General features: G+C 42.9%; 1 protein-coding gene across 4 annotated transcripts; it reads right to left on the bottom strand.

Annotated features, from left to right (window-relative positions):
• Window positions 1–350: 350 nt before the first annotated feature.
• LOC100036663 (uncharacterized) lies at window positions 351–24,158 on the bottom strand. 4 transcript variants are annotated; one of them, NM_001097217.1, is given in 11 exon segments: window positions 457–1,074; window positions 2,903–3,044; window positions 4,494–4,678; window positions 6,000–6,141; window positions 6,767–6,940; window positions 9,007–9,167; window positions 10,279–10,428; window positions 11,124–11,286; window positions 16,561–16,757; window positions 20,756–20,905; window positions 24,024–24,051. In NM_001097217.1, coding segments are annotated over 9 exon segments (1,479 nt in total). In that variant the 5' UTR covers window positions 16,744–16,757; window positions 20,756–20,905; window positions 24,024–24,051; the 3' UTR covers window positions 457–895.
• Window positions 24,159–27,782: the final 3,624 nt, after the last annotated feature.

Raw genomic sequence — 27,782 nt, forward strand, 5'->3', positions numbered from 1 at the left:
GGAGCAAGATAGCAGCTCCCAGTAGGTATCAGAATAGCACTCAATAGTAAGAAATCCAAGTCCGGCTTGGGACTCCTCCAGTTACATGGGAGTAGGAGAAACAATAGGTTAGCTGAAAGCAGTTCTAATGTGTAGCGCCGGCTCCTTCTGAAAGCTCAGACTCAGGCACACTTTACTGCTGCGCTGCAAGTTGGAGTGATATGCCCCTTCTCACCCCCAGCAGCCGATCAGCAGAACAATGGGAAGGGAGCAAGATAGCAGCTCCCAGTAGGTATCAGAATAGCACTCAATAGTAAGAAATCCAAGTCTGGCTTGGGACTCCTCCAGTTACATGGGAGTAGGAGAAACAATAGGTTAGCTGAAAGCAGTTCTAATGTGTAGCGCTGGCTCCTTCTGAAAGCTCATGCTCTGGCGCAGTGACCCAAGAAGGCTGTCTACCAAGAAATAAAAATACACTTTTTGGTTCAAGAATAACATTTTAAATGATAGAATGAATTCTTTGTAATGTACACAGTGTAATTTAGTAATAAAATTAACTAAGTAATAAAAACTACAACTACCTTAACCTTAACCCTAAAATAAACAAAACAAAAACAAACATGACTTTGGTGTGAAGGGACCTTAAAATAACATTTCATTGTATAAGAGCCACACATTGTAATCTGTTAATATGCCTATTTACGTAAACATCTTAAAAAATGTCAGACCCGGAAGAGATGATGGCAATGGGCAGCAGTTAATAAAAAAATGATTGTGTGCTCAGATTTTTTCACAAGGTCCAATTGCTACTCCTGTTTCCTTTTCTGTACAAGTAAGTAGTAATAAAAATTCTAGAATTTAGGAGTATTTTTCCACAATTAGTGTCGCTCCCTTGGATTTGCACAATAGGCACCATTTATGTACGAGGCAAAGCACAAATATTATGGGGCAAAGGCGGAGTGGTTATCCCAATGGCAGGGGTGAGATCTAGTTCCTCCCCAGGAGGCGCCTGGAACGTGAAGTTCTGCAGGAGGCTTGTGAAGAAAAGGAACAGTTCCATTTTGGCCAAATTCTCTCCGGCACAGCTTCTTTTTCCTGATAGGAAGAAAATGATGGCAATAATATAATCAGTATGTCAAGAGACATCGTTTTTAAGAAATGAGACTTAACCAAACTGAAATCGACATTGCTGAGGCTCCGAAGGCCTCACACAGCCTAATCTTGATACAAATCATATTCAGCGTCTAATGATATTTCGGCATTTTCACCTTTAGACCATTGATAAAGGTGCCATTTTGAATACACATGAATCACTTGAAGACTGAAAATGCAGTAGAAATAAAGAAGTTCTTTGGGCAACTCACTTGGACTCGCTGTTCTTTTTTTGTAAGATAGGTGGAAAGTATGTCCATTATACCCTAGCAACCAATCATAAATCAGCTCAGATTAGTCTAGTGCACTTAGAATAATCTGCTCCTCACTACATTCCCTCACTGGTCTCCCTGCTCCTCACTACATTCCCTCACTGGTCTCCCTGCTCCTCACTACATTCCCTCACTGGTCTCCCTGCTCCTCACTACATTCCCTCACTGGTCTCCCTGCCCCTCACTACATTCCCTCACTGGTCTCCCTGCTCCTCACTACATTCTCTCACTGGTGTCCCTGCTCCTCACTACATTCCCTCACTGGTCTCCCTGCTCCTCACTACATTCCCTCACTGGTCTCCCTGCTCCTCACTACATTCCCTCACTGGTCTCCCTGCTCCTCACTACATTCCCTCACTGGTCTCCCTACCCCTCACTACATTCCCTCACTGGTCTCCCTGCTCCTCACTACATTCCCTCACTGGTCTCCCTGCTCCTCACTACATTCCCTCACTGCTCTCCCTAATCCTCACTACATTCCCTCACTGGTCTCCCTGCTCCTCACTACATTCCCTCACTGGTCTTCCTGCCCCTTACTACATTCCCTCACTGGTCTCCCTGCTCCTCACTACATTCCCTCACTGGTCTCCCTGCTCCTCGCTACATTCCCTCACTGGTCTCCCTGCTCCTCACTACATTCTCTCACTGGTGTCCCTGCTCCTCACTACATTCCCTCACTGGTCTCCCTGCTCCTCACTACATTCCCTCACTGGTCTTCCTGCATGTTCCTGGTCGTCTCCTCCGCTCCTCTCAGAGCCTCCGCCTCTTTACTCCATCCACACCCACTGCGCTCTCTCAGCTTAACCCTTTCTATCTCACTGCCCCTTCCCTCTGGAACTCTATCCCTGAATCCCTCCGTAGGGAACACTCACCCACTCTCTTTAAGAAAAAGCTCAGCTGTTACCTTCTGGGGCACTAAAACATTATTTTGCCCAGTCCTGTGCTTAAGGGCAAATGCCCATACCTGATGCCTCTTACCTTCCAATTTGTGCCTGTATGTTACCCAACCACTTAGATTGAATGCTCTACAGGGCAGGGACCTCCTTCCTACTGTGTCTCATACCACATGGCACTTACTCCATGTATTTATACTTATTTATTGTATTTATTATAACACTTGTCCTCCCTGTGTGTAATTGTGTATATTGTAAGATTGTACAGCGCTGCATACACTTATGGTGCTTTATAAATAAAGTTATAAATACATAATAAGCACATATAAAATGGTTGCTATTGTGATTACAATAGGGATAAATGAAGGGTGATTCTCAGCATTTGGTCACTTAGGGGTCTAGAAGCCCACGATCGCCCTTAACCCAACTGCCAGCAATTTCCAAGTTACTGTCTACTGTTAGATGAATATGTTCCTTATCACCTATAGTATTAGGGTTACAAGACCTGGAGCAAACTCTGCGCCTGTTATGACATTTACTCTCATATTGACTAATAACATTTATTTGGATATTTTGCTGCAGTTGAAGACAAAAGAGGTGCCATACCTGCTGAAAAGGGCAAGAACGCTTCATTTTTGACAAAGTTGCCTTCAGAGTCAAGAAAATGCTGAGGGTAAAACTCCTTTGGTTTTTCAAAGCGAGTTTGGTCGTACAGGACCGATGTCAGCAACGGGATCACGTAGGTTCCCTATAATGATTGGATATATGGAAGGATATTATGTTAGTAATGAGATGATAATTAGTAACAAAGCTCTCCTCTACTCAAATACCATGTGGTTTCCATTCATGTTCTACCAAAGGCAAGAGGAAGTTTTGGGAAAGTACATAAGGAGTTTGAGAGCTATGGCAGAAGTTCCACCTCCTTGGAGGAGAAGCTGTTGAAGGAGGTGGAGCATTGTTTTGATTCTGTATCCTGTCTATTGTTGCGGTGTTTGCAGGGTCGGACTGGGAGGTGAAGTGCCCACCGGGGCTCCGGCCCCAGAAGCCCTGCAGGTGCCCCCCCCCCCCACAGGGGCCCCCCTAAGCCCCCTCGCAGAGCCCACCACCCAACATCCTCCCCCGAGCGCGTAATTTTAACGCGTCAGGGTAGGAGCGGTCGGGCAGGGGGAGCGCCGGCAAGGGTTGGGTCTGGGCCGCTGGGGCCCACCAGAGCCAGGGCCCACCGGGATTTTTCCAGGTGTCCCAGCGGCCCAGTCCGGGTGTTTGTATCCTCTCCTGTTTAACTGTCCCTACTGCTGTCTATTGCTGAATGGTGCGGCTGATGCTAATGTTTAAGTTGAGTTGATGAGTTGATACTTCATATATATTTTGTTTTCTACTAGGGCATTTGCTTAGTCCCTTTACCATTCCCAATAAATGTTAAGAAGATTGATGATCTACAGAAGGAAATGCTTCAATTTTTATGGGGAGGGGGCTGCAATAAAATTTCTCATTTGTCCTAGGCCAAAAGGTATCTGGCCATGCCTTGGTGGAGATCATAACATAACTCAACAATTACCAAATTAAGTACAGGTATGGGACCTGTTGTCCAGAATGCTCGGGACCTGGGGCTTTCCAGATAAAGAATCTTTCCGTAATTTGGATCTCCATACCTTAAGCCTACTAAAAAATCATTTAAACATCATTTAAACCCAATAGGGCTGTTCTTCACCCAATAAGGGGTAATTATATCTTAGTTGGGATCAAGTACAGGTACTGTTTTATTATTACAGAGAAAAGGGAATCATTTAACCATGAAATAAACCCAATAGGGCTGTTCTGCCCCCAATAAGGGGTAATTATATCTTAGTTGGGATCAAGTACAGGTACTGTTTTATTATTACAGAGAAAAGGGAATCATTTAACCATTAAATAAACCCAATAGGGCTGTTCTGCCCCCAATAAGGGGTAATTATATCTTAGTTTTATTATTACAGAGAAAAAGGGAATCATCTTTTAAATTTTTAATTATTTGATTAAAATGGAGTCAATGGGAGGTCTTCCTGTAATTCTGTACTTTCTGGATAACGGGTTTCCGGATAACGGATCCTATACCTGTACTTCAATTTCTATATAATATGTCTTCTTCTAGTTGGTTAAAGTGATACTCAATGCACATTTGCCATAAATATATGCACATGTTTTATTTTAGACTCACTTTTGGAAGAAAATAGCCCCTAAAAGTCACATCCTGAGCAGTCGCATGGGGAAGATTCATGGGAATAATGTTACCAAATCTCTGGATTTCGTGGATAACGGCGTCGGTGTAGGGCATGGATTTACGATGCTCAGTTTGTGGCCGGCTCTGTCCAATCACTTTTTCTATTTCATTCTGCACATTCTCTGTAACAAAGTAAGGGTAAATAAATTTTCGTGGTTGATATGTTTCATTTGTACAAATTGAAGTCATATTGAAACATGAAATGTTTAAATTATGATATACGAATATACGATTGCCTTCAATATTAACAAATTCAAGTTTTTTTAAAGGAAATGAGATCGAAAGCTGATAAACAACAAAGCCATTGTTTGAATACTTGGTTTATTTGTTCTGAAAAGTCACGTACTATGGGGCTGAGCCTGATCTGGGAATCCCACAGGGTTCAGCTTCCGTGAAATTTTTAAGAACTGATGAAACATGGTCCATTAATTTGATATCCTAGTTTCATCAATTAGAAGATCATTGTGTGAGCCTTCAGGAATCATCATTCCAGATCAGCCCAAAAAGCAGTAGTCTATTTACTATTAGTGATGAGTGAATCTGTCCCGTTTCGCCGAAAAATTTGCAAATCTTTCAAAAGATTTGTGAAACTGCGAAAATGTTGCGTCAAAATAAATTGTCGCCCGCAGCTATTCTTTTGTCGCCCGCGGCTATTCTTTTGTCGCCCGCGGCTATTCTTTTGTCGCCCGCGGCTATTCTTTTGTTGCGCGGCTATTCTTTTGTTGCCTGGCTATTCTTTTGTTGCGCAGCTATTCTTTTGTTGCGCAGCTATTCTTTTGTTGCGCGGCTATTCTTTTGTCGCCTGCGGCTATTCTTTTGTCGCGTGGCTATTCTTTTGTCGCCCACAGCTATTCTTTTGTCGCCCGCAGCTATTCTTTTGTTGCGCGGCTATTCTTTTGTCGCCCACGGCTATTCTTTTGTCACGTGGCTATTCTTTTGACGCCCGCAACTATTCTTTTTTGTCGCACGGCTATTCTTTTGACGCCCGCAACTATTCTTTTTTGTCGCACGGCTATTCTTTTGACGCCTGCAACTATTCTTTTTTGTCGCACGGCTATTCTTTTGACGCCCGCGACTATTGTTTTTTGTCGCGCGACTATTGTTTTGACGTGGGCGACAATTTTTGAACGTGCGGCTAATTTTTCCGTACCAAATTTTTTCATCCATTTCACGAAACAATCCGCCAATGGCGAAACGCGGAAATTGACCCTCGAATCCATGCCTGGCGAAACATTTTGCCCATCACTATTTACTATTAAACAAATACGTGGAATCCCACAGAAGGCTATGGGCAATTATCAGTTTACATAGTAGTGATGAGCAAATCTGTCCCATTCGCCGAAAAATTAGCGAATCTTTCAAAAGATTTGCGAAACAGTGGAAAATCCTTGGAACGGTAATATAAAATGATATGGAAAAAATAAATGAGAATGATTTTCTTACTTTGAATTTCTGGGTATTTCATCATTAAGAGGAGGCCCCACCGAACAGACGTAGAAGTGGTTTCCATTCCAGCAGCAAAGAGATTGGATACGAGCATTGTCAGATTCTCATCATGAAAGTACACTGCATTTCCATTCTTCTCCTGCAATACAAAGAACAATATTCTAATAAAACAGACCAGAAATTATAGAAATTGATCATTTCCATCATTACATCATGGTTTACAACTAGAGAAGGGGCGAAAAAATTCACCAGGCATGGATTTGAGGCAAATTTCGGCATTTCGCCATTGGCAGATTTTTTCACAAAACGGGTGAAAAAATTTGTTAAGAATGGGGCACCCTTCTTCTGGGCTCTACTCCTTGAGATAAATATACTATTGGTTGTAAGTGCATTCACCTGTAGGAGAATTCTGTACCCATTAGTATATACTGTATAGTGTTTCTGCTTTTACCTACTGGAAAATAAATACTCCCCATCCAAATAAACCAGACACATACAAATTACTCCTGGCTGAACCGAATCTCAATCCTTAAAACCATGTGACTTGTTGTCATATAAACACAGAAGTTTAAAAATGTTCACAGTTCTCTTTGGCCCTTCCTTTGTCTAATTTTTATATGAAAAATAGGAATTAGATTCAGTTCGGTATTCAACCGAATCTTTCACAAAGGATTCGGGGTTCAGCCAAATCCAAAAATAGTGGTTTCGGTGCATCCCTAGTGACAATATTTGACTGAATGTAACACACATACAGTAATACCTACTTGTTGCTTGACAAGGAAAGCATCAACCAGATTCCTCTGGTCATTGATGTCCAGTTTATCTCTGTGTTTTGTGAAGGTCTCTCTAAGGAACCTGCGATTCTCAGCTGCATTTTTGCCAACAGTCTGATGATTTCCGGGCAGCCATCTCATTACAGATGGGAACACGTTGTACAGCTTGGAGACATGATACAATTAATATGTAATAAAGCTCAAACGAGTAATTCATACAGATATGTAAAGAGTGTGTTTTCTGAAAGACCACTGGACATTTATGCATATTTGTGCTTCACTAAAATAGTTACAGATAAAAATGTGGTGAAACTGGGAGTAGCCGGGTCAACAAGACATTTTTTGAGAGATAATTAATTGGGTTACCTATACTTAGGTAATTGTGATTGGATTAGTGGAAGAGTCCATATGCTGAGGACTTCCCATACCAGTCAGTTGAACTGAAGAAGCTGCTCGGATGAGTAGTGAAACGTCTTCAATGATTACCTAATTAGTCCAGTTGCTTTAGATTTATTTATATTGGATATACTTAGGTAAGTGTCAACCTAGAACAGTGATCCCCAACCAGTGGTTCGTGAGCAACATCATGTTGCTCACCAACCCCTTGGATGTTGCTCCCAATGGGTTAGGAGGCAAGCTTTGGTTGCCTAAAAACCAAGTATAATGCCAAACAGAGCCGGTCTGTAGGCTGCCAGTCCACATAGGGGCTACCAAATAGCCAATTATAGCCCTTATCGGCACCCCTAGGTTCTTGTGTTGCTCCCCAACACTGTTTCCATTTGAATGTGGCTCACAGGCATAAATGGTTGGGTATCCCTGACCTAGAATCATGGAATAGTCTACAGACATCTGGAGCTTTCATAAACATGAACATGGTTTCAGTTACTGAAGTCTAACAGTATTACCAACAGTAGTTGCCTCTGTATATAACTAAAGTAGCTCATTCTCTAAGGCAGGGGTCCCCAAGCTTTCTTACTCGCGAGCCACAGCCAAATTTAAAAAGACTTGGAGAGCAACACAAGCACCATAAAAGTTCATGGAGGAGCCAAATAAGGGCTGTGATTGGCTATTAGGCAGCCTCTATGCACCCTATCAGCTTACAGGGGGCTTTATTTGGTAGGAAATCTTGTTTTTATTCAACCAAAACTTGCCCCCAAGTCAGGAATTCAAAAATAACTACCTGGTTTGGGGCCACTGCAACATGATGTTCCCGATTCACTGATTGGGGATCACTGCTCTAAAGTAACAACTTTTTACCCAGAATGTCTATTTCAGGTTCAATATGCTGGTACTTTGTCTCCATAATCTCTCACCTCAGTTTACTTACATCCAAAGTGTCTAAAGAGTGCAGTGTACTGAATTATAAGTTTGATGGTGGGAATAAGCATTTAAACCATTACCCTACTGTGTAAAGTCTCATAGAGAGATACGATATCCATATTTGCCAGTATAGTTATGGATAAAACTTGTATTACAATAGCAGGAATAGGCATGTTGTCTCTCTTTGGCTTCCATTTTTAGGAGGGTACCAAGAAGTCCTAGGAAGGTGGAGCCAGAGCCAAGAAGTAAGGTCATTAAACTGGAGGTTGGGAATGAGGGACTTATAGCACACTCTGGATGTGTGAACCAGGTGTAGGTTAGCTATTGCAAACAGTTGTGTGAGACAGTAGGGAATGCAATTATTACTGTAGGTCCCAGAGTAGCATATAAAATCCACCAACACATTGATAGTTGGACTGTAGATAACCTACGAAGGAACTGTTTCTGTTCTGAAGCGACCTAGACATTTACCTTGCAGATTCTTGCTCAACAATAAAATAACATCTACTTGCTCCACCTTTCAGGAGTTACATAAAAAGAAAAGTTTGGGTTTTTTTTTTCTTTTCAACAAGGACAAAATGAAATAATTTCTTATAATTTTGTAACTCATAGCATAGATGTTAAGCACAACTGGCTCCCTTGCCTGGGTGTCAAACTCTCTGGCCAGGCTGGGTGGATGATTCATTACACAATTTTTTACTTAAGAACTATGAGCCTCCCAGGCATTCTTATTTTGAGAGTAAAGGAAAGCACCGCATCCCCTCCTTACTTACAGTAGGGGCTCAGCCTGGGTGCAAGGGAATATAACTTATTCTCTATTGCATAGCAACCAGGGGAGATATCTGCAGTTGTCTGCGATAGTAAGTTACCCAGGGGCAGAAGCAAAGCTCATAAAAAATACATCAGCTTACCATGACCGTAGGACTCCCCATAAGCCTTATATTTTCATTGATTAAACTCATTAGCCTCAGAAATATTGGGTCCTGATAGTCAAACCGATGCCCAAGCACTATAGATACAATGATATTAGCCACAGCCGCATTCATTATCATGGTGTTCTCAAATGGCTCTCCTAGGGAAAAAAACAAGTATTGTTTGAATTTATAGAAGTACAGGTATCGGACCCCTTATCCGGAAACCCATTATCCAGAAAGCTCCGAATTACGGAAAGCCTGTCTCCCATAGACTCCATTATAATCAAATAATTCAGAATTGTAAAACTGATTTCCTTTTTCTCTGTAATAATAAAACAGTACCTGTACTTGATCCCAACTAAGATATAATTACCCCTTATTGGGGCAGAACAGCCCTATTGGGTTTATTTCATGGTTAAATGATTCCCTTTTCTCTGTAATAATAAAACAGTACCTGTACTTGATCCCAACTAAGATATAAATAATCCTTATTGGATGCAAAACAATCCTATTGGGTTTAATTAATGTTTTATTGATTTTTTAGTAGACTTAAGGTATTGAGATCCAAATTACGGAAAGACCCCTTATCCGGAATACCCTTGGTCCCGAGCATTCTGGATAATGGGTCCTATACCTGTATTTAGTTTCTCATATCTGTAGTAATAAGTCAAATCAACTGGACTTGCTGTGTTTTTTTTTCCTGAAGACGTTTTGCTAGTCATCCAACCGGCTTTCTCTATTCTGAACTGATCTGGTGATGTGGTGAAACATCATCAAGAAGAAAAAAATACAGCAAGTCCAGCTGCTTTGACTTATTACTACAGATATACAATGACCTGGGTGAATGAGAATCTTCACAAACATTTATTTTCTCTTTATACCCCCTGATTTTGATTCTTGACTAAGAAGCCTTCTTCTGCTGGGTCTCCAACCATGAACATCTATTATAACCTACCATTATGCACAATTTTTTGATGAAACCCAATTTTTTGATTGCCACCATAAATTTGTGTGACTGATGGAATCTATGGCAGAGAAATGTTAGGAATGACCCAGGTGCTGTGTTTATAGACCGGTTACTATTTCCCCAGTAATTATCATTATATACTCTTCTTCATCTTCTTTAACTGATAATGTGTCTGTGGTTGAAGGATAGTTTATAAGTCTTTTCTGTTACCTATACAACAAATACAGCAAATTCGTTATCATGACCTAGAAAGACTGGAAGTCACTTCCGAAACAAAGAAACACAATACAAACCAAACCGACCTTTGAAAGATTTAAACTGCTCTACCAGGAAATCACACTCTTCATTAATTCTGTCTTCTATGGTTCTCCTCCCCATCCCAAAGTCTCGTAAGGTTGAAAGGGTGAATCTTCTCATCACTTTCCAGTTCTCTCCATGAGAAAATATAATACCTGAGCATTTATGAAAAAATTGCAGTTGGACTATGGTTTCATGGTTTCCTCTTGAATAAATACATGTGAAAAATAAGCATCTTCTGACCTAATAACACTGGGTCAACATAGGTTGTTGATAATATTGATTATATATATATATATATATATATATATATATATATATATATATATATATATATATATACTGTATATATATACACACACAGATGTTATGGGGCTAATTTATCAATGTTTGAATTTGAATTTTTGCCATGATTTAATATTTAACCAAAAGTCCATATTCAATATTTATTAAGCGCCAACAATTCTAAAAACTTGAATCTAAAACGTCAGTATCTAAAAGCTTGTGAGTTCATGTAGAATTTAATGGAAGTTGGTCCAGGCAAATTTGTGGCTGCTATACAAGAAAGGAATTGCTAGCCTTAGCAACTGACCAGGGCCGGAACTAGGGGTAGGCAGAAGAGGCAGCTGCCTAGGGCGCAACGATTGGGGGGGCCTCTCCTGCCTACCCCTAGTTTCGCGTCACGTTGCAAATCGCAACACGCATATCCCCCCCCCACACCCTGCACGCTCGTTTCTGTGCATGCGCGCCAACGCCAGAGGGGAGGGGAGGGCGCGATGCAGGGGCGAGGTGGCCAACCGGGTTGCCTAGGGCGCCCGGTTGGCTAGGCCCGCCCCTGCAACTTACTTACCGTATTCTTTCACTGCATCTAGGAAAATAGGTACTACTGGCCTCTCGGAAAACTCCTCTGCATAATTTACAAGAGCGTCTTTTACTGTTTCATAGCCGCACAGCACCACCATCTTCTGGCTTCCTATTTGTACGCTGAATATGGGGCCGTATTTCTTCCATAACTAGAAAATAAAATTGAAACAAACACAACATAAACTTTACAATCATTTTTTGCCTTACTGAGTGATTAATGGTTAAAATGGTGAACGTTCACCTCATCAGGACTCAAAGGGGCTGATTAATCAAAGTACGACAGGTATGAAATACAAAAAATTAGTATTTTTTTATACTGTGCGTATTTTCTGTGATTTTTTCGTATTTTGCGACTTTTTCGTACTTTGTGACAAAATTTGTTTGACAAAATCGTATTTGTCGCAACGAGTATAAAAGTCTCGGATTCATTCAAGCTTCAGTATCGTGACTTTCCTTGGGCCAGGTTGGAGCTGCAGAGTGCCATTGAGCCCTATGGGAGACTTTCCTTGGGCCGGGTTGGAGCTGCAGAGTGCCATTGAGCCCTTTGGGAGACTTTCCTTGGGCCGGGTTGGAGCTGCAGAGTGCCATTGAGCCCTATGGGAGACTTTCCTTGGGCCGGGTTTGAGCTGCAGAGTGCCATTGAGCCCTATGGGAGACTATCCTTGGGCCGGGTTGGAGCTGCAGAGTGCCATTGAGCCCTATGGGAGGCTTTCCTTGGGCCGGGTTGGAGCTGCAGAGTGCCATTGAGCCCTATGGGAGACTTTCCTTGGGCCGGGTTGGAGCTGCAGAGTGCCATTGAGCCCTATGGGAGACTTTCCTTGGGCCGGGTTGGAGCTGCAGAGTGCCATTGAGCCCTATGGGAGACTTTCCTTGGGCCAGGTTGGAGCTGCAGAGTGCCATTGAGCCTTATGGGAGGCTTTCCTCGGGCCGGGTTGGAGCTGCAGAGTGCCATTGAGCCCTATGGGAGACTTTCCTTGGGCCAGGTTGGAGCTGCAGAGTGCCATTTGGCTACCTACCTACCTTTGACTCTCTTCATTCTAACATCCAAACGGTCTCTTGTCCTAATCAGGCTACCTCTGTCTACTACAGCACACTCACCACTGCCCTCAATGTGCTTGCTCCTGCCAAGACTAAACGCATGAGGCCCAAACCGCTCCAACCCTGGCACACTGCTCATACCAAATCCCTCCAAAAACAGTCACGTACACTTGAGCGCCGCTGGTGCAAATCAAGGTCAGAGTCAGATTTCTGCAGCTACAAATCTGCTCTGCTCTCCTACAACACCACCCTCTGCCAAGCTAAACAAACCTACTTCACTGCACTTATTAACTCCCTCTCTAAAAAACCTGCACAACTCTTCTCTACCTTTAACTCTCTGCTGTCCCCTCCTACGCCCCCTCCGTGTGCTTCAGTCACTGCTCAAGCTATTGCTGAGCACTTTAAAAATAAAATTGACACCATCCGAAGTGACATTGCACAACTAAATCCCCATAACCATTCCCCTCCCTCCCTACATGCTCCCCAGTCTCTTCTTGGCTCCTTCTCCCCTGTGACTGAAGAGTAAGTCTCAAAACTGTTGTCTTCCTCCCACCTTACTACCTGCCCGCTTGATCCCATTCCTACCAAACTTCTACGCAATGCCAACCCCTGTCTTATCAAAGCCTTAACTCATCTATTCAATCTCTCGCTCTCTACTGGAATCTTTTCTTCCCAACTGAAACATGCACTGGTAACCCCTATTCTGAAAAAACCCTCCCTAGATCCTTCCAATCCTACTAACCTCCGACCTATCTCTCTGCTCCCATTCATCTCCAAACTGCTTGAGCGCCTAGTATACAACCGACTGGCGCTATTCCTCTCTGACAATAACCTGCTGGATCCCCTACAATCTGGTTTTAGACAACAACATTCCACCGAAACTGCTCTAACCCGACTAACAAATGACCTCCTTTCGGCTAAAGCCAAAAAACACTACTCGCTACTGATACTTCTCGATCTCTCTGCTGCTTTTGACACTGTGGATCACCCTCTTCTCCTCCAGACTCTCCGCTCTCTTGGCCTTCGTGACACTGCCTTATCCTGGTTTTCATCTTATCTCTCAGATCGATCCTTCAGTGTCTCTTACAATGGGGAATCATCTTCTCCCTTGCCTCTTTCTGTCGGGGTTCCTCAAGGCTCTGTCCTGGGCCCCTTACTATTTTCTCTCTATACCTCCTCACTTGGCAAACTAATCAGTTCTTTTGGCTTTCAGTACCACCTCTATGCTGACGATACTCAGATCTATCTTTCCTCTCCTGATCTCAACCCAGAGCTTCTAACTCGCGTCTCTTCCTGCCTGTCCGCTATCTCCCCTTGGATGTCCCAACGTTACCTCAAATTAAACCTCTCTAAAACTGAACTGGTTCTCTTTCCCCCATCCAACGCCCACATTGTTCCCGAGGTATCTATAACGGTTAACAATTCTACCATCACCCCATCTTCCCAGGCCCGGTGCCTTGGGGTTATCCTTGATTCTGCCCTGTCCTTCACCCCTCATATCCAATCACTTATCAAATCATGTCACTTTCACCTAAGAAATATCTCCAAAATCCGATCATTTATCACCCAAGATGCTGCCAAAATTCTTATTCACTCTCTTATAATATCTCGCCTGGACTACTGTAACTCCCTATTAATTGGCCTTCCCCTCCAAAGACTGCCCCCTCTCCAGTCCATAATGAATACTGCTGCCAGGCTCATACACCTCTCCAACCGCTCCTCCTCTGCCGTGCCGCTCTGCCAATCCCTGCACTAGCTTCCCCTACCATCCAGGATAAAATTCAAGCTATTTACCCTCACATTTAAAGCAGTCCATAACTCTGCCCCACCCTACATCTCTGAACTCATCTCTAGGTACCATCCAACCCGCTTGTTACGCTCCTCTACTGACCTGCTCCTCAACTCCTCTCTCATTCCCTCCTCACACGCTCGCATTCAAGACTTTGCAAGGGCTGCCCCCCTTCTCTGGAATTCGCTCCCACAAACTGTCAGACTTTCTCCCAATCTCTCTGCCTTCAAGAGATCTTTAAAAACACATTTATTTAGAGAGGCTTACCCTAATCTAGTTTAGCAACACCCTGTGCCCCACCTCTCACAACTCTGGTCATGCCCATTCCCACACCTTGCGTCTCAACCCTTTCTCCTTGTAGATTGTAAGCTCTTTTGGGCAGGGCCCTCTTCACCTCTTGTATCGGTTATTGACTGCTTTATATGTTACTCTGTATGTCCAATGTATGTAACCCACTCATTGTACAGCGCTGCGGAATATGTTGGCGCTTTATAAATAAATGTTAATGTAATGTAATTGAGCCCTATGGGAGGCTTTCCTTGGGCGGGGTTGGAGCTGCAGAGTGCCATTGAGCCCTATGGGAGACTTTCCTTGGGCCGGGTTGGAGCTGCAGAGTGCCATTGAGCCCTATGGGAGACTTTCCTTGGGCCGGGTTGGAGCTGCAGAGTGCCATTGAGCCCTATGGGAGACTTTCCTTGGGCCGGGTTGGAGCTGCAGAGTGCCATTGAGCCCTATGGGAGACTTTCCTTGGGCCGGGTTGGAGCTGCAGAGTGCCATTGAGCCCTATGGGAGACTTTCCTTGGGCCGGGTTGGAGCTGCAGAGTGCCATTGAGCCCTATGGGAGACTTTCCTTGGGCCGGGTTGGAGCTGCAGAGTGCCATTGAGCCCTATGGGAGGCTTTCCTTGGGCCGGGTTGGAGCTGCAGAGTGCCGTTGAGCCCTATGGGAGACTTTCCTTGGGCCGGGTTGGAGCTGCAGAGTGCCATTGAGCCCTATGGGAGACTTTCCTTGGGCCAGGTTGGAGCTGCAGAGTGCCATTGAGCCCTATGGGAGACTTTCCTTGGGGCGGGTTGGAGCTGCAGAGTGCCATTGAGCCCTATGGGAGGCTTTCCTTGGGCCGGGTTGGAGCTGCAGAGTGCCATTGAGCCCTATGGGAGACTTTCCTTGGGGCGGGTTGGAGCTGCAGAGTGCCATTGAGCCCTATGGGAGGCTTTCCTTGGGCCGGGTTGGAGCTGCAGAGTGCCATTGAGCCCTATGGGAGACTTTCCTTGGGGCGGGTTGGAGCTGCAGAGTGCCATTGAGCCCTATGGGAGACTTTCCTTGGGGCGGGTTGGAGCTGCAGAGTGCCATTGAGCCCTATGGGAGGCTTTCCTTGGGCCGGGTTGGAGCTGCAGAGTGCCATTGAGCCCTATGGGAGGCTTTCCTTGGGCCGGGTTGGAGCTGCAGAGTGCCATTGAGCCCTATGGGAGACTTTCCTTGGGCCGGGTTGGAGCTGCAGAGTGCCATTGAGCCCTATGGGAGACTTTCCTTGGGCCGGGTTGGAGCTGCAGAGTGCCATTGAGCCCTATGGGAGACTTTCCTTGGGCCGGGTTGGAGCTGCAGAGTGCCATTGAGCCCTATGGGAGACTTTCCTTGGGCCGGGTTGGAGCTGCAGAGTGCCATTGAGCCCTATGGGAGACTTTCCTTGGGCCGGGTTGGAGCTGCAGAGTGCCATTGAGCCCTATGGGAGACTTTCCTTGGGCCGGGTTGGAGCTGCAGAGTGCCATTGAGTCCTATGGGAGACTTTCCTTGGGCCGGGTTGGAGCTGCAGAGTGCCATTGAGCCCTATGGGAGACTTTCCTTGGGCCGGGTTGGAGCTGCAGAGTGCCATTGAGCCCTATGGGAGACTTTCCTTGGGCCGGGTTGGAGCTGCAGTAGTTATAATATTACGCACTGAAATAAAGAGGAAGGGTGTGAGCCCCCCAGCCAAAAAACTTTTAGGGGGCCATTTACTAACCATCTGATTTCTTTTCCCTAATTCAAATTTTTAGTGCAATTTTACAATGCCATCAAATTGCTAAAATTCTGAATCCAACAATTCGCCAGCCAATGGCAGATGTCCCTTCCCTGGAGGACCCTTCTTTTGCCTTTGAAATTTTCAAAAGGTTTCAGATTTGTGATTTTTGTGCAACAATTTGAAAAATTCGAGTTTTTGGGGCGACCATTAGACAAAGTCACAGTTTCTGCGACTAAAGTTCTAAGGAAGTTTGGAAGTCAACTAAATGGATGGACTTTGAAATTCCGCATTCTGCCATTGGCGAATGTTTTCACTAAACTGCCGCTAAAATACACAGCAAAAAAATACTTGTAGGGAGGAAAAAGTTGTGTCAAAAAAGCTGCGGTTGTACTAAAAAAAAGTTGTGCAAAAAAGTCCGGAATTTTTTTTATCAGTTTCGCAAATTTTTCAACAAAGCCAAATGGGACAGATTCGCTCATCACTACCCGTTATTTGTAAATATGTCCAGTGTTTATAAATGAGCCCCACTATCTTTTATTTTGTAACTCCATTAGACTCAACAAAAATGATCCAAAAGTATTTACCTGGTCCAAAAAATTACCTCTAAGTATGTTAAATACGGTCTCTTCAGATTTATATTGTGAATATTCCCAATGATGGGTAAGGGCTTCGGTCCAGGTGGGAAATTCTTGTAACTGTCCCTTTTCTGCCTATAAAGTGTATTTGCCACAATGAGACACAGCGCCACCGCCAGAAGCACCGTAACCGGGTCCCCGAGGAACATGGTCGCGGCTAAATCTGCAACGGAAAGAGAAGAACAATAAGAAGGACATGGAGGCGGCTGTTACTAAAGTCGGAATCTCTGGTATAAAGTCATGTGACTTTGGAAGGAATCGACAAAAATATCTTACAATGGAAATATACTATTCTATAGTCATATCTATGACTATTCTAGTTGTTTTATTATAAAGCATTATTTTGCTTTCACATGTATTCCTTTTCCATTAATTGGTTTCCATTAGAAGCATATTTATCAGGGTGGAACCTCTAACTTTCACACATTGATAAATACAATTCTCAAAATCCCATAGGAATGATTAGAATGTTTAACTTTTTGGGCCCATTCATTAAACCATGATTTTTTGGGGGATAAAATCACAATGGGAAAAAATTCGGAGTAACCACGATAATTTCTGATATCAGTAAATGTCACAAAAATTCTTTCATTGGTCGTACGAAAATATTGTGGTTGCGATCCGAAAGTTACAAAATTTGCAGATCCGAACATTCGTAAACAGCGCAAAAGCCTTTCTGGCTTTGAACCTTCAGTGCAAGATTTTGGAAGCCTCCCATAGGGCTCAATGGCACTCTACAGCTCCAACCCGGCCCAAGGAAAGTCTCCCATAGGGCTCAATGGCACTCTGCAGCTCCAACCCGGCCCAAGGAAAGTCTCCCATAGGGCTCAATGGCACTCTACAGCTCCAACCCGGCCCAAGGAAAGTCTCCCATAGGGCTCAATGGCACTCTGCAGCTCCAACCCGGCCCAAGGAAAGTCTCCCATAGGGCTCAATGGCACTCTGCAGCTCCAACCCGGCCCAAGGAAAGTCTCCCATAGGGCTCAATGGCACTCTGCAGCTCCAACCCGGCCCAAGGAAAGTCTCCCATAGGGCTCAACGGCACTCTGCAGCTCCAACCCGGCCCAAGGAAAGTCTCCCATAGGGCTCAATGGCACTCTGCAGCTCCAACCCGGCCCAAGGAAAGTCTCCCATAGGGCTCAACGGCACTCTGCAGCTCCAACCCGGCCAAAGAAAGTCTCCCATAGGGCTCAACGGCACTCTGCAGCTCCAACCCGGCCCAAGGAAAGTCTCCCATAGGGCTCAATGGCACTCTGCAGCTCCAACCTGGCCCAAGGAAAGTCTCCCATAGGGCTCAATGGCACTCTGCAGCTCCAACCCGGCCCAAGGAAAGCCTCCCATAGGGCTCAATGGCACTCTGCAGCTCCAACCCGGCCCAAGGAAAGCCTCCCATAGGGCTCAATGGCATTCTGCAGCTCCAACCCGGCCCAAGGAAAGCCTCCCATAGGGCTCAATGGCACTCTGCAGCTCCAACCCGGCCCAAGGAAAGTCTCCCATAGGGCTCAATGGCACTCTGCAGCTCCAACCTGGCCCAAGGAAAGTCTCCCATAGGGCTCAATGGCACTCTGCAGCTCCAACCCGGCCCAAGGAAAGTCTCCCATAGGGCTCAATGGCACTCTGCAGCTCCAACCCGGCCCAAGGAAAGTCTCCCATAGGGCTCAATGGCACTCTGCAGCTCCAACCCGGCCCAAGGAAAGTCTCCCACAGGGCTCAATGGCACTCTGCAGCTCCAACCCGGCCCAAGGAAAGCCTCCCATAGGGCTCAATGGCACTCTGCAGCTCCAACCCGGCCCAAGGAAAGTCTCCCATAGGGCTCAATGGCACTCTGCAGCTCCAACCCGGCCCAAGGAAAGTCTCCCATAGGGCTCAACGGCACTCTGCAGCTCCAACCTGCCCCAAGGAAAGTCTCCCATAGGGCTCAATGGCACTCTGCAGCTCCAACCCGGCCCAAGGAAAGTCTCCCATAGGGCTCAATGGCACTCTGCAGCTCCAACCTGGCCCAAGGAAAGTCTCCCATGGGGCTCAATGGCACTCTGCAGCTCCAACCCGGCCCAAGGAAAGCCTCCCATAGGGCTCAATGGCACTCTGCAGCTCCAACCCGGCCCAAGGAAAGCCTCCCATAGGGCTCAATGGCATTCTGCAGCTCCAACCCGGCCCAAGGAAAGCCTCCCATAGGGCTCAATGGCACTCTGCAGCTCCAACCCGGCCCAAGGAAAGTCTCCCATAGGGCTCAATGGCACTCTGCAGCTCCAACCTGGCCCAAGGAAAGTCTCCCATAGGGCTCAATGGCACTCTGCAGCTCCAACCCGGCCCAAGGAAAGTCTCCCATAGGGCTCAATGGCACTCTGCAGCTCCAACCCGGCCCAAGGAAAGTCTCCCATAGGGCTCAATGGCACTCTGCAGCTCCAACTCGGCCCAAGGAAAGTCTCCCATAGGGCTCAATGGCACTCTGCAGCTCCAACCCGGCCCAAGGAAAGTCTCCCATAGGGCTCAATGGCACTCTGCAGCTCCAACCCGGCCCAAGGAAAGTCTCCCATAGGGCTCAATGGCACTCTGCAGCTCCAACCCGGCCCAAGGAAAGTCTCCCATAGGGCTCAATGGCACTCTGCAGCTCCAACCCGGCCCAAGGGAAGCCTCCCATAGGGCTCAATGGCACTCTGCAGCTCCAACCTGATCCAAGGAAAGTCTCCCATAGGGCTCAATGGCACTCTGCAGCTCCAACCCGGCCCAAGGAAAGTGTCCCATAGGGCTCAATGGCACTCTGCAGCTCCAACCCGGCCCAAGGAAAGTCACGATAACGAAGCTTGAATGAATTCCGAAATGGTCGTACGACTTTTTCGTGGAAGTTAACGAAAAACCACTAAAAAGTCATGGAATTTCAACGAAATTATCGTAGTCATTACAAGAAGTTCTATAAATTAGAAAAAATACAATTTTTCCTCAAAAAACAAATCGTGGTTTAATGAATGGGCCCCTAAATGTATTAAGTTCTAAACTAACATTTTGATGAATCTGCCCCTGAGTACAGTAAAAAAGTTTGGATTTTACTACTACAGGTATCAGACCCCTTATCTGGAAACCCGTTACCCAGAAAGTTCCAAATTACGTGAAGGCCATCTCCCACAGACTCCTCTGTAATAATAAAACAGTAACTGTACTTGATCCCAACTAAGATATAATTACCCCTTATTGGGGCAGAACAGCCCTATTGGGTTTATTTAATGGTTAAATGATTCCCTTTTCTCTGTAATAATAAAACAGTACCTGTACTTGATCCCAACTAAGATATAATTACCCCTTATTGGGGGCAGAACAGCCCTATTGGGTTTATTTAATGGTTAAATGATTCCCTTTTCTCTGTAATAATAAAACAGTACCTGTACTTGATCCCAACTAAGATATAAACAATCCTTATTGGCAGCAAAACAATCCAATTGGGTTTAATTACTGTTTAAATATTTTTTTAGTACTAAAGGGAGGAAATCCGAATTATGGAAAGACCCCTTATACGGAAAACCCCAGGTCCCGAGCATTCTGGATAACGGGTCCCATACCTGTACTACACTATTCTTTCCCCCGACTGGAGTGAGGGCTCTATTAGCTGCACCTTTGATGGGGAAACAATTTAGGGGTGATATACAATTTCTACTAGAAGTCACCAAGGAGTTCAGCCTTGTGGTTTCATAGGGGTCATGGAACCCCAAGGTGACTTTATTATTGTCATGTGATAGAAATGACATCACCGTGTACTGATATAACTGATGGCATCACTAAGACTGATTATAAGGATATTATTGATAGGATATTAATGGCTATTGTGTATTATATATATATATACAGTATAGAAGTGCTCCCTGTATAAGTAGTAAGGGTCTTGCACTTGTTTCTGTGGTCTTCATACGTGGCCCCTAAAGGTTTACACAAACACTTTCATGCAGAAATATAAACAGTTTTTTCACAAACCTGGGCACATTTATACATATTCCTTCACACTCCCACCCAAGCCCCAGCCCCCTAACGTCCCAGCAGCTCCCAAACTGGCACACACAGCGGGGTACAAAGTGGCACACACAGCGGTGTACAAAGTGGCATACACAGCGGGGTACAAAGTGGGCACAGACGCACATACAACAATCATGGAGATTTTCCTACAATACCCACCTCCTTCCTCTCTCTCCCGCTGTCAGAATGACAAGTAATGACAAGTTCTTTTTAGCTCTGTGGATCTTTACACCTGGGATCAGTCTCCGAGTTCTTTCTGATCAGCCCGAGGCTTGAATTCCTGTGTGACTGCTTCTGGGGGAATCCTCCCTGGGGAGAGTAACAGGGAGAGTAGGAAATGCAGCAATTGGCTATAAGGGGGCGGAATAAGAGGCACAGAGGTATATTCCATTTTGCAGCCTTGTGCCTTTATATGGGCACAGAGCCCCTCAGTGACTGCTAATATCCTTATCATTTACAGTAGGGGGTACATTATCCCTTATAATACATGAGTGATACTCAGAGTTCCCTGTATAACTCAGTCTGCAGCCTTGTGCCTTTATATGGGCACAGAACCCCTCAGTGACTGCTAATATCCTTATCATTTACAGTAGGGGGTACATTATCCCTTATAATACATGAGTGATACTCAGAGTTCCCTGTATAACTCAGCCTGCAGCCTTGTGCCTTTATTTGGGCACAGAACCCCTCAGTGACTGCTAATATCCTTATCATTTACAGTAGGGGGCATATTATCCTTTATAATACATGAGTGACATTTTATTTATGCACCACTTTCCACCACTTTCTCACTACTTACTGTATCTCTGTGGCCCCATAACATCGTATTTTCTCACCATCATATCTTTGTCCCACTGCCCCTGCAACAGTGGGACTGGGAGAAAGTGCCTCATTGCCTGCCCCATCCCCCATGGAATATACTGTACAGGGCAATTACAGTTAAGTCTGGAAGCTGTAAGACATTCCCTGGGGCACAATGGAGAGGGAGGTGTTACTGGGAGCATTTAAACTAATGTACATAGATGGTCAGGTTTCATTATTTCTACACATACCCCTTAATTATACATTATTAGTAAGGAGCAAATTTCCTTGCCAGGCATGGATTTGCATCAGTGAATTGTTTTGCTTAACTGAAGCAAAAATTTGCTGCGAAAAAAAATTGCTGAGACAAAAAAGTCGCCAAGATAAAAATGTCACTGAGACAAAAAATTTGGAGTAAGAAAAAGAAGCTGCATGTAAACATTGTCACAGTAAAAAAAAAAGTCGCCTATTGACTTCAATGCATTTCACGAATTTTTTGCCATTTCATGAATTTTTCCGCAGTTTTGCACATTTTTCGCCGAAGCGAAACAGGACAGATTTGCCCATCACTATACATTATACATGCTGGGGCTCATTTATAAACACTGGGCAAATTTGCACCTGGGCAGTAACCTATAGCAACCAATCTGTGATTGGATTTTTGCAGCCAGCTGCAGGTAGAACAATGAAAGCAAACAGATGATTGGTTGCCATGGGTTACTGCCCAGGTGCAAATTTGCCCAATGTTTATAAATGACCCCTGCGGTGAACAATGTGTTTGTGTAACCAATGTAGAGAGAACATGATTCTTTTTGCTGATGGGGTATTTAGGGCAGGTAGTCTAGGTGCCATTCTCCAATGCAATGCAATGTAAGAAGCAAACTTGCCCAACTACACTGTAGCAAAGAGTCAGTGGATGTAAGTGCCAGTGGGAGCCCTCACAGTGTAATTTAAGGTTGTTGTTCCATGTTATATAAAATGGGGGTGTACACAAGGGTTACATGGGGAAAGTTGGCTTTTAAATAATGTTTTTTTGGAATCAAGGGTTCTGGGGCAATTTGTAATTGGTCTTAATTTTTTTTTAATTTATTCTATTTTTGTTCAGCAGTTCTCCAGTTTGGAGCTTCAGCAGTTCTCTGGTTGCTAGGGTCCACATTACCGTAGCAACTAGGGAGTGGTTTGAACAAGAATTTGGTATATGAACAGGAGAGGGCCTAAATAGAAAAACAAGTACTAAAAAGTAACAATAACAATAAAACTGGAGCCTCACAGAGCAATAGTATTTTTGGCTGCCGGGGTCAGTGAAGAAAGAAGGCAAATAATTCAAAAACTATAAGAAATAAATAATAAAGACCAGTTGAAAAGTTGCTGAGAATAGGTCATTCTGTGATATACCTAATAAATAAAACAGTACCTGTACTTGATCCCAACTAAGATATAATTACCCCTTATTGGGGGCAGAACAGCCCTATTGGGTTTATTTAATGGTTAAATGATTCCCTTTTCTCTGTAATAATAAAACAGTACCTGTACTTGATCCCAACTAAGATATAATTACCCCTTATTGGGGCAGAACTGCCCTATTGGGTTTATTTAATGGTTAAATGATTCCCTTTTCTCTGTAATAATAAAACAGTACCTGTACTTGATCCCAACTAAGATATAATTACCCCTTATTGGGGGCAGAACAGCCCTATTGGGTTTATTTCATGGTTAAATGATTCCCTTTTCTCTGTAATAATAAAACAGTACCTGTACTTGATCCCAACTAAGATATAATTACCCCTTATTGGGGCAGAACAGCCCTATTGGGTTTATTTCATGGTTAAATGATTCCCTTTTCTCTGTAATAATAAAACAGTACCTGTACTTGATCTCAACTAAGATATAATTACCCCTTATTGGGGGCAGAACAGCCCTATTGGGTTTATTTAATGGTTAAATGATTCCCTTTTCTCTGTAATAATAAAACAGTACCTGTACTTGATCCCAACTAAGATATAATTACCCCTTATTGGGGCAGAACTGCCCTATTGGGTTTATTTAATGGTTAAATGATTCCCTTTTCTCTGTAATAATAAAACAGTACCTGTACTTGATCCCAACTAAGATATAATTACCCCTTATTGGGGGCAGAACAGCCCTATTGGGTTTATTTCATGGTTAAATGATTCCCTTTTCTCTGTAATAATAAAACAGTACCTGTACTTGATCCCAACTAAGATATAATTACCCCTTATTGGGGCAGAACAGCCCTATTGGGTTTATTTCATGGTTAAATGATTCCCTTTTCTCTGTAATAATAAAACAGTACCTGTACTTGATCCCAACTAAGATATAATTACCCCTTATTGGGGGCAGAACAGTCCTATTGGGTTTTTATGGGGGGGGGAGAAGGGACTGTTAGTGTCGGGCCCCCTTAGATTTTTTTGCAGGGGGGCTCGGCTCAACCAAGTTACGTCACTACCTGGGGCAGGGCTGCAGAGATTTCAGGGCACCGTTTCTTTCATTAAAAATGCAGATAGCTTTAAAAGGGAAGATTGGAAGGTCGGCATACATTATACTAAAATAATTATATAATAACATATTATGTTATATATCTATCTATGAGTGTGTTGTCTCTTACATTAGTGAGTGGCGCAGAGACAGAACGCTGCTGGTTCCTCCTCTCGACCCCCTGAGATTCCACGGCAGGTGATTCTCCCCCAGGATCAGAGGCAAAAAGCAGAGATCTGCCCTCCCCCATTGCTTTATGTATGAGTTAGCCCCGCCCACAGTGGATGAACTGCTCTTACACTGTAAATAAATGCTGCAGTTTTATAACTGGGGGGGTAACGACCGGCAGCTATAGGTCACGTTACAATCTAGATAAGTATTAACCATGGGTGCTGAAATCTGAATGGTTTATTTGTAACCTCCCCCAAACACCTTGTGTTCCAGTTACAGGGCAAAGGAATGTGGATATTCTGCTCCTGTATGGATGGTATTATTGCTGGGGTGGGGGGGGTAAAAGGGGCCCTCAGCACTACTTATGGCAACAACCCTCTGAAATAAGTAGGGGTGGGATTAACACAGTGCACCGGTCACTATCCAGCCTGGCCATAAAGAAGCACTAAACTATACATATGGGTAGAAATGCCAGTTTTTATATACTGAACTTATTGAAACAGCCTAAAGGTTCAGCATCTCTATAGTAGTAATGATCAAGTACTTCAGAGTTGTCACGGGGGTCCCATTTTGGATTCTGTTAGAAGTGTCAGTGGCACTGCACATGCTCAGTGGGCTCTGGGCGGCTGTTGGGAAGCTGAGCTTAGGGGTTGTTGCAAATTATCGAGCAGAAAATTAGATTTGCCTGTCATACGAGTTGGTGCTACAGGGCTGGTGAGTACTTTTCTGATGCAAATTGCACTGGCATCAGCCTTATATAGTGACATTTATATTACATATATACAGGATAGTGTGGCATTTATATTCTATATATACAGGATAGTGAGACATTTATATTCTATATATACAGGATAGTGAGACATTTATATTCTATATATATACAGTACAGTGTGACATTTATATTCTATATATACAGGATAGTGTGACATTTATACTCTATATATACAGGATAGTGTGACATTTATATTCTATATATACAGTATAGTGTGACATTTATATTCTATATATACAGGATAGTGGGACATTTATATTCTATATATACAGGATAGTGGGACATTTATATTCTATATATACAGTATAGTGTGACATTTATATTCTATATATACAGGATAGTGTGACATTTATATTCTATATATACAGGATAGTGGGACATTTATATTCTATATATACAGGATAGTGAGACATTTATATTCTATATATACAGGATAGTGTGACATTTATATTCTATATATATATACAGGATAGTGTGACATTTATATTCTATATATACAGTACAGTGTGACATTTATATTCTATATATACAGTACAGTGTGACATTTATATTCTATATATACAGTATAGTGTGTCATTTATATTCTATATATACAGGATAGTGAGACATTTATATTCTATATATACAGGATAGTGTGACATTTATATTCTATATATACAGTACAGTGTGACATTTATATTCTATATATACAGTACAGTGTGACATTTATATTCTATATATACAGTATAGTGTGTCATTTATATTCTATATATACAGTATAGTGAGACATTTATATTCTATATATACAGTATAGTGTGTCATTTATATTCTATATATACAGGATAGTGGGACATTTATATTCTATATATACAGGATAGTGAGACATTTATATTCTATATATACAGGATAGTGGGACATTTATATTCTATATATACAGGATAGTGAGACATTTATATTCTATATATACAGGATAGTGTGACATTTATATTCTATATATACAGTACAGTGTGACATTTATATTCTATATATACAGTACAGTGTGACATTTATATTCTATATATACAGTACAGTGTGACATTTATATTCTATATATACAGTACAGTGTGACATTTATATTCTATATATACAGTACAGTGTGACATTTATATTCTATATATACAGTATAGTGAGACATTTATATTCTATATATACAGTATAGTGTGTCATTTATATTCTATATATACAGGATAGTGGGACATTTATATTCTATATATACAGGATAGTGAGACATTTATATTCTATATAAACAGGATAGTGGGACATTTATATTCTATATATACAGGATAGTGAGACATTTATATTCTATATATACAGGATAGTGTGCCATTTATATTCTATATATACAGGATAGTGTGACATTTATATTCTATATATACAGTATAGTGTGACATTTATATTCTATATATACAGTACAGTGTGACATTTATATTCTATATATACAGGATAGTGTGACATTTATATTCTATATATACAGTACAGTGTGACATTTATATTCTATATATACAGTATAGTGTGACATTTATATTCTATATATACAGGATAGTGTGACATTTATATTCTATATATACAGGATAGTGTGCCATTTATATTCTATATATATACAGGATAGTGTGACATTTATATTCTATATATACAGTACAGTGTGACATTTATATTCTATATATACAGGATAGTGTGACATTTATATTCTATATATACAGTACAGTGTGACATTTATATTCTATATATACAGTATAGTGTGACATTTATATTCTATATATACAGGATAGTGTGACATTTATATTCTATATATACAGGATAGTGTGACATTTATATTCTATATATACAGGATAGTGTGCCATTTATATTCTATATATATACAGGATAGTGTGACATTTATATTAAATTAAATCTGACACTGAATAAGCTGTGGGCATCCCTGCGCTTCACTGGACCCACGAGACCCCTAGGTACCATCGCAGCAGCCCTGACCCCTGATCTCTGAACTAGTCGGTTGAATCTAACAGTCAAGTTGTTGCCTATAAAATGCTTCTCTCCTACTGACTAGTGATGAGTGAATCTTTCCCCTTTGTTTCGCCAGACAAATTTGAAAATCTTTCAAAAGATTCTCGAAACTTTGAAAAATTCACAAAACGGCGAAAATGTTGCATGTAAAAAATTGTCGCCCGCGACTATTCTTTTGACGCGTGACTATTTATTTTGACGCTGCAACTATTCTTTGATGCCGCAACTATTAATTCTGATGCCGAGACTATTTATTCTGACATCGTGACTATTCTTTTGACGCCCTCGACTAATTTTGTGACGCGTGACTATTTATTTTGACGCTGCAACTATTCTTTGATGCCGCGACTATTTATTCTGACTCCGCAACTATTCTTTTGATGTGCGACTATTTATTTTGCTGACGCGACTATTTATTTTGACGCTGTGACTATTCTTTGATGCCGCGACTATTTATTCTGACGACGCGACTATTTATTCTGACGCCGCAACTATTCTTTTGATGTGCGACTATTTATTTTGCTGCCGCGACTATTTATTCTGACGCCAAGACTATTTATTCTGATGACGAGACTAATTATTCTGACGCCGCAACTATTCTTTTGATGTGCGACTATTTATTTTGCTGCCGCGACTATTTATTTTGACGCTGTGACAATTTTTGGACGCACAGTACACTTTTCCATGAAACAATCCGCCGATGGCAAAACGCAGAGATTTGCCGCAAATCCATGAATGGCGAAACATTTCGCCCATCATTACAACTGACTTGATGTTATTTCCAACTCTGCCCTGCTCTAAATGTGGAGTTGGAACATTCTTCTATTTTACATTCCCACTAGTTAGCATCCAAGATAATGTCAACGTGCAGTGGTTTTATTATATTGTTTAATAAGCATTTCTTCATCTTTATGTCTTAATTAT

This window comes from Xenopus tropicalis, chromosome 5 (assembly GCF_000004195.4).
Source record: "Xenopus tropicalis strain Nigerian chromosome 5, UCB_Xtro_10.0, whole genome shotgun sequence".
Lineage (NCBI taxonomy): Eukaryota > Metazoa > Chordata > Amphibia > Anura > Pipidae > Xenopus > Xenopus tropicalis.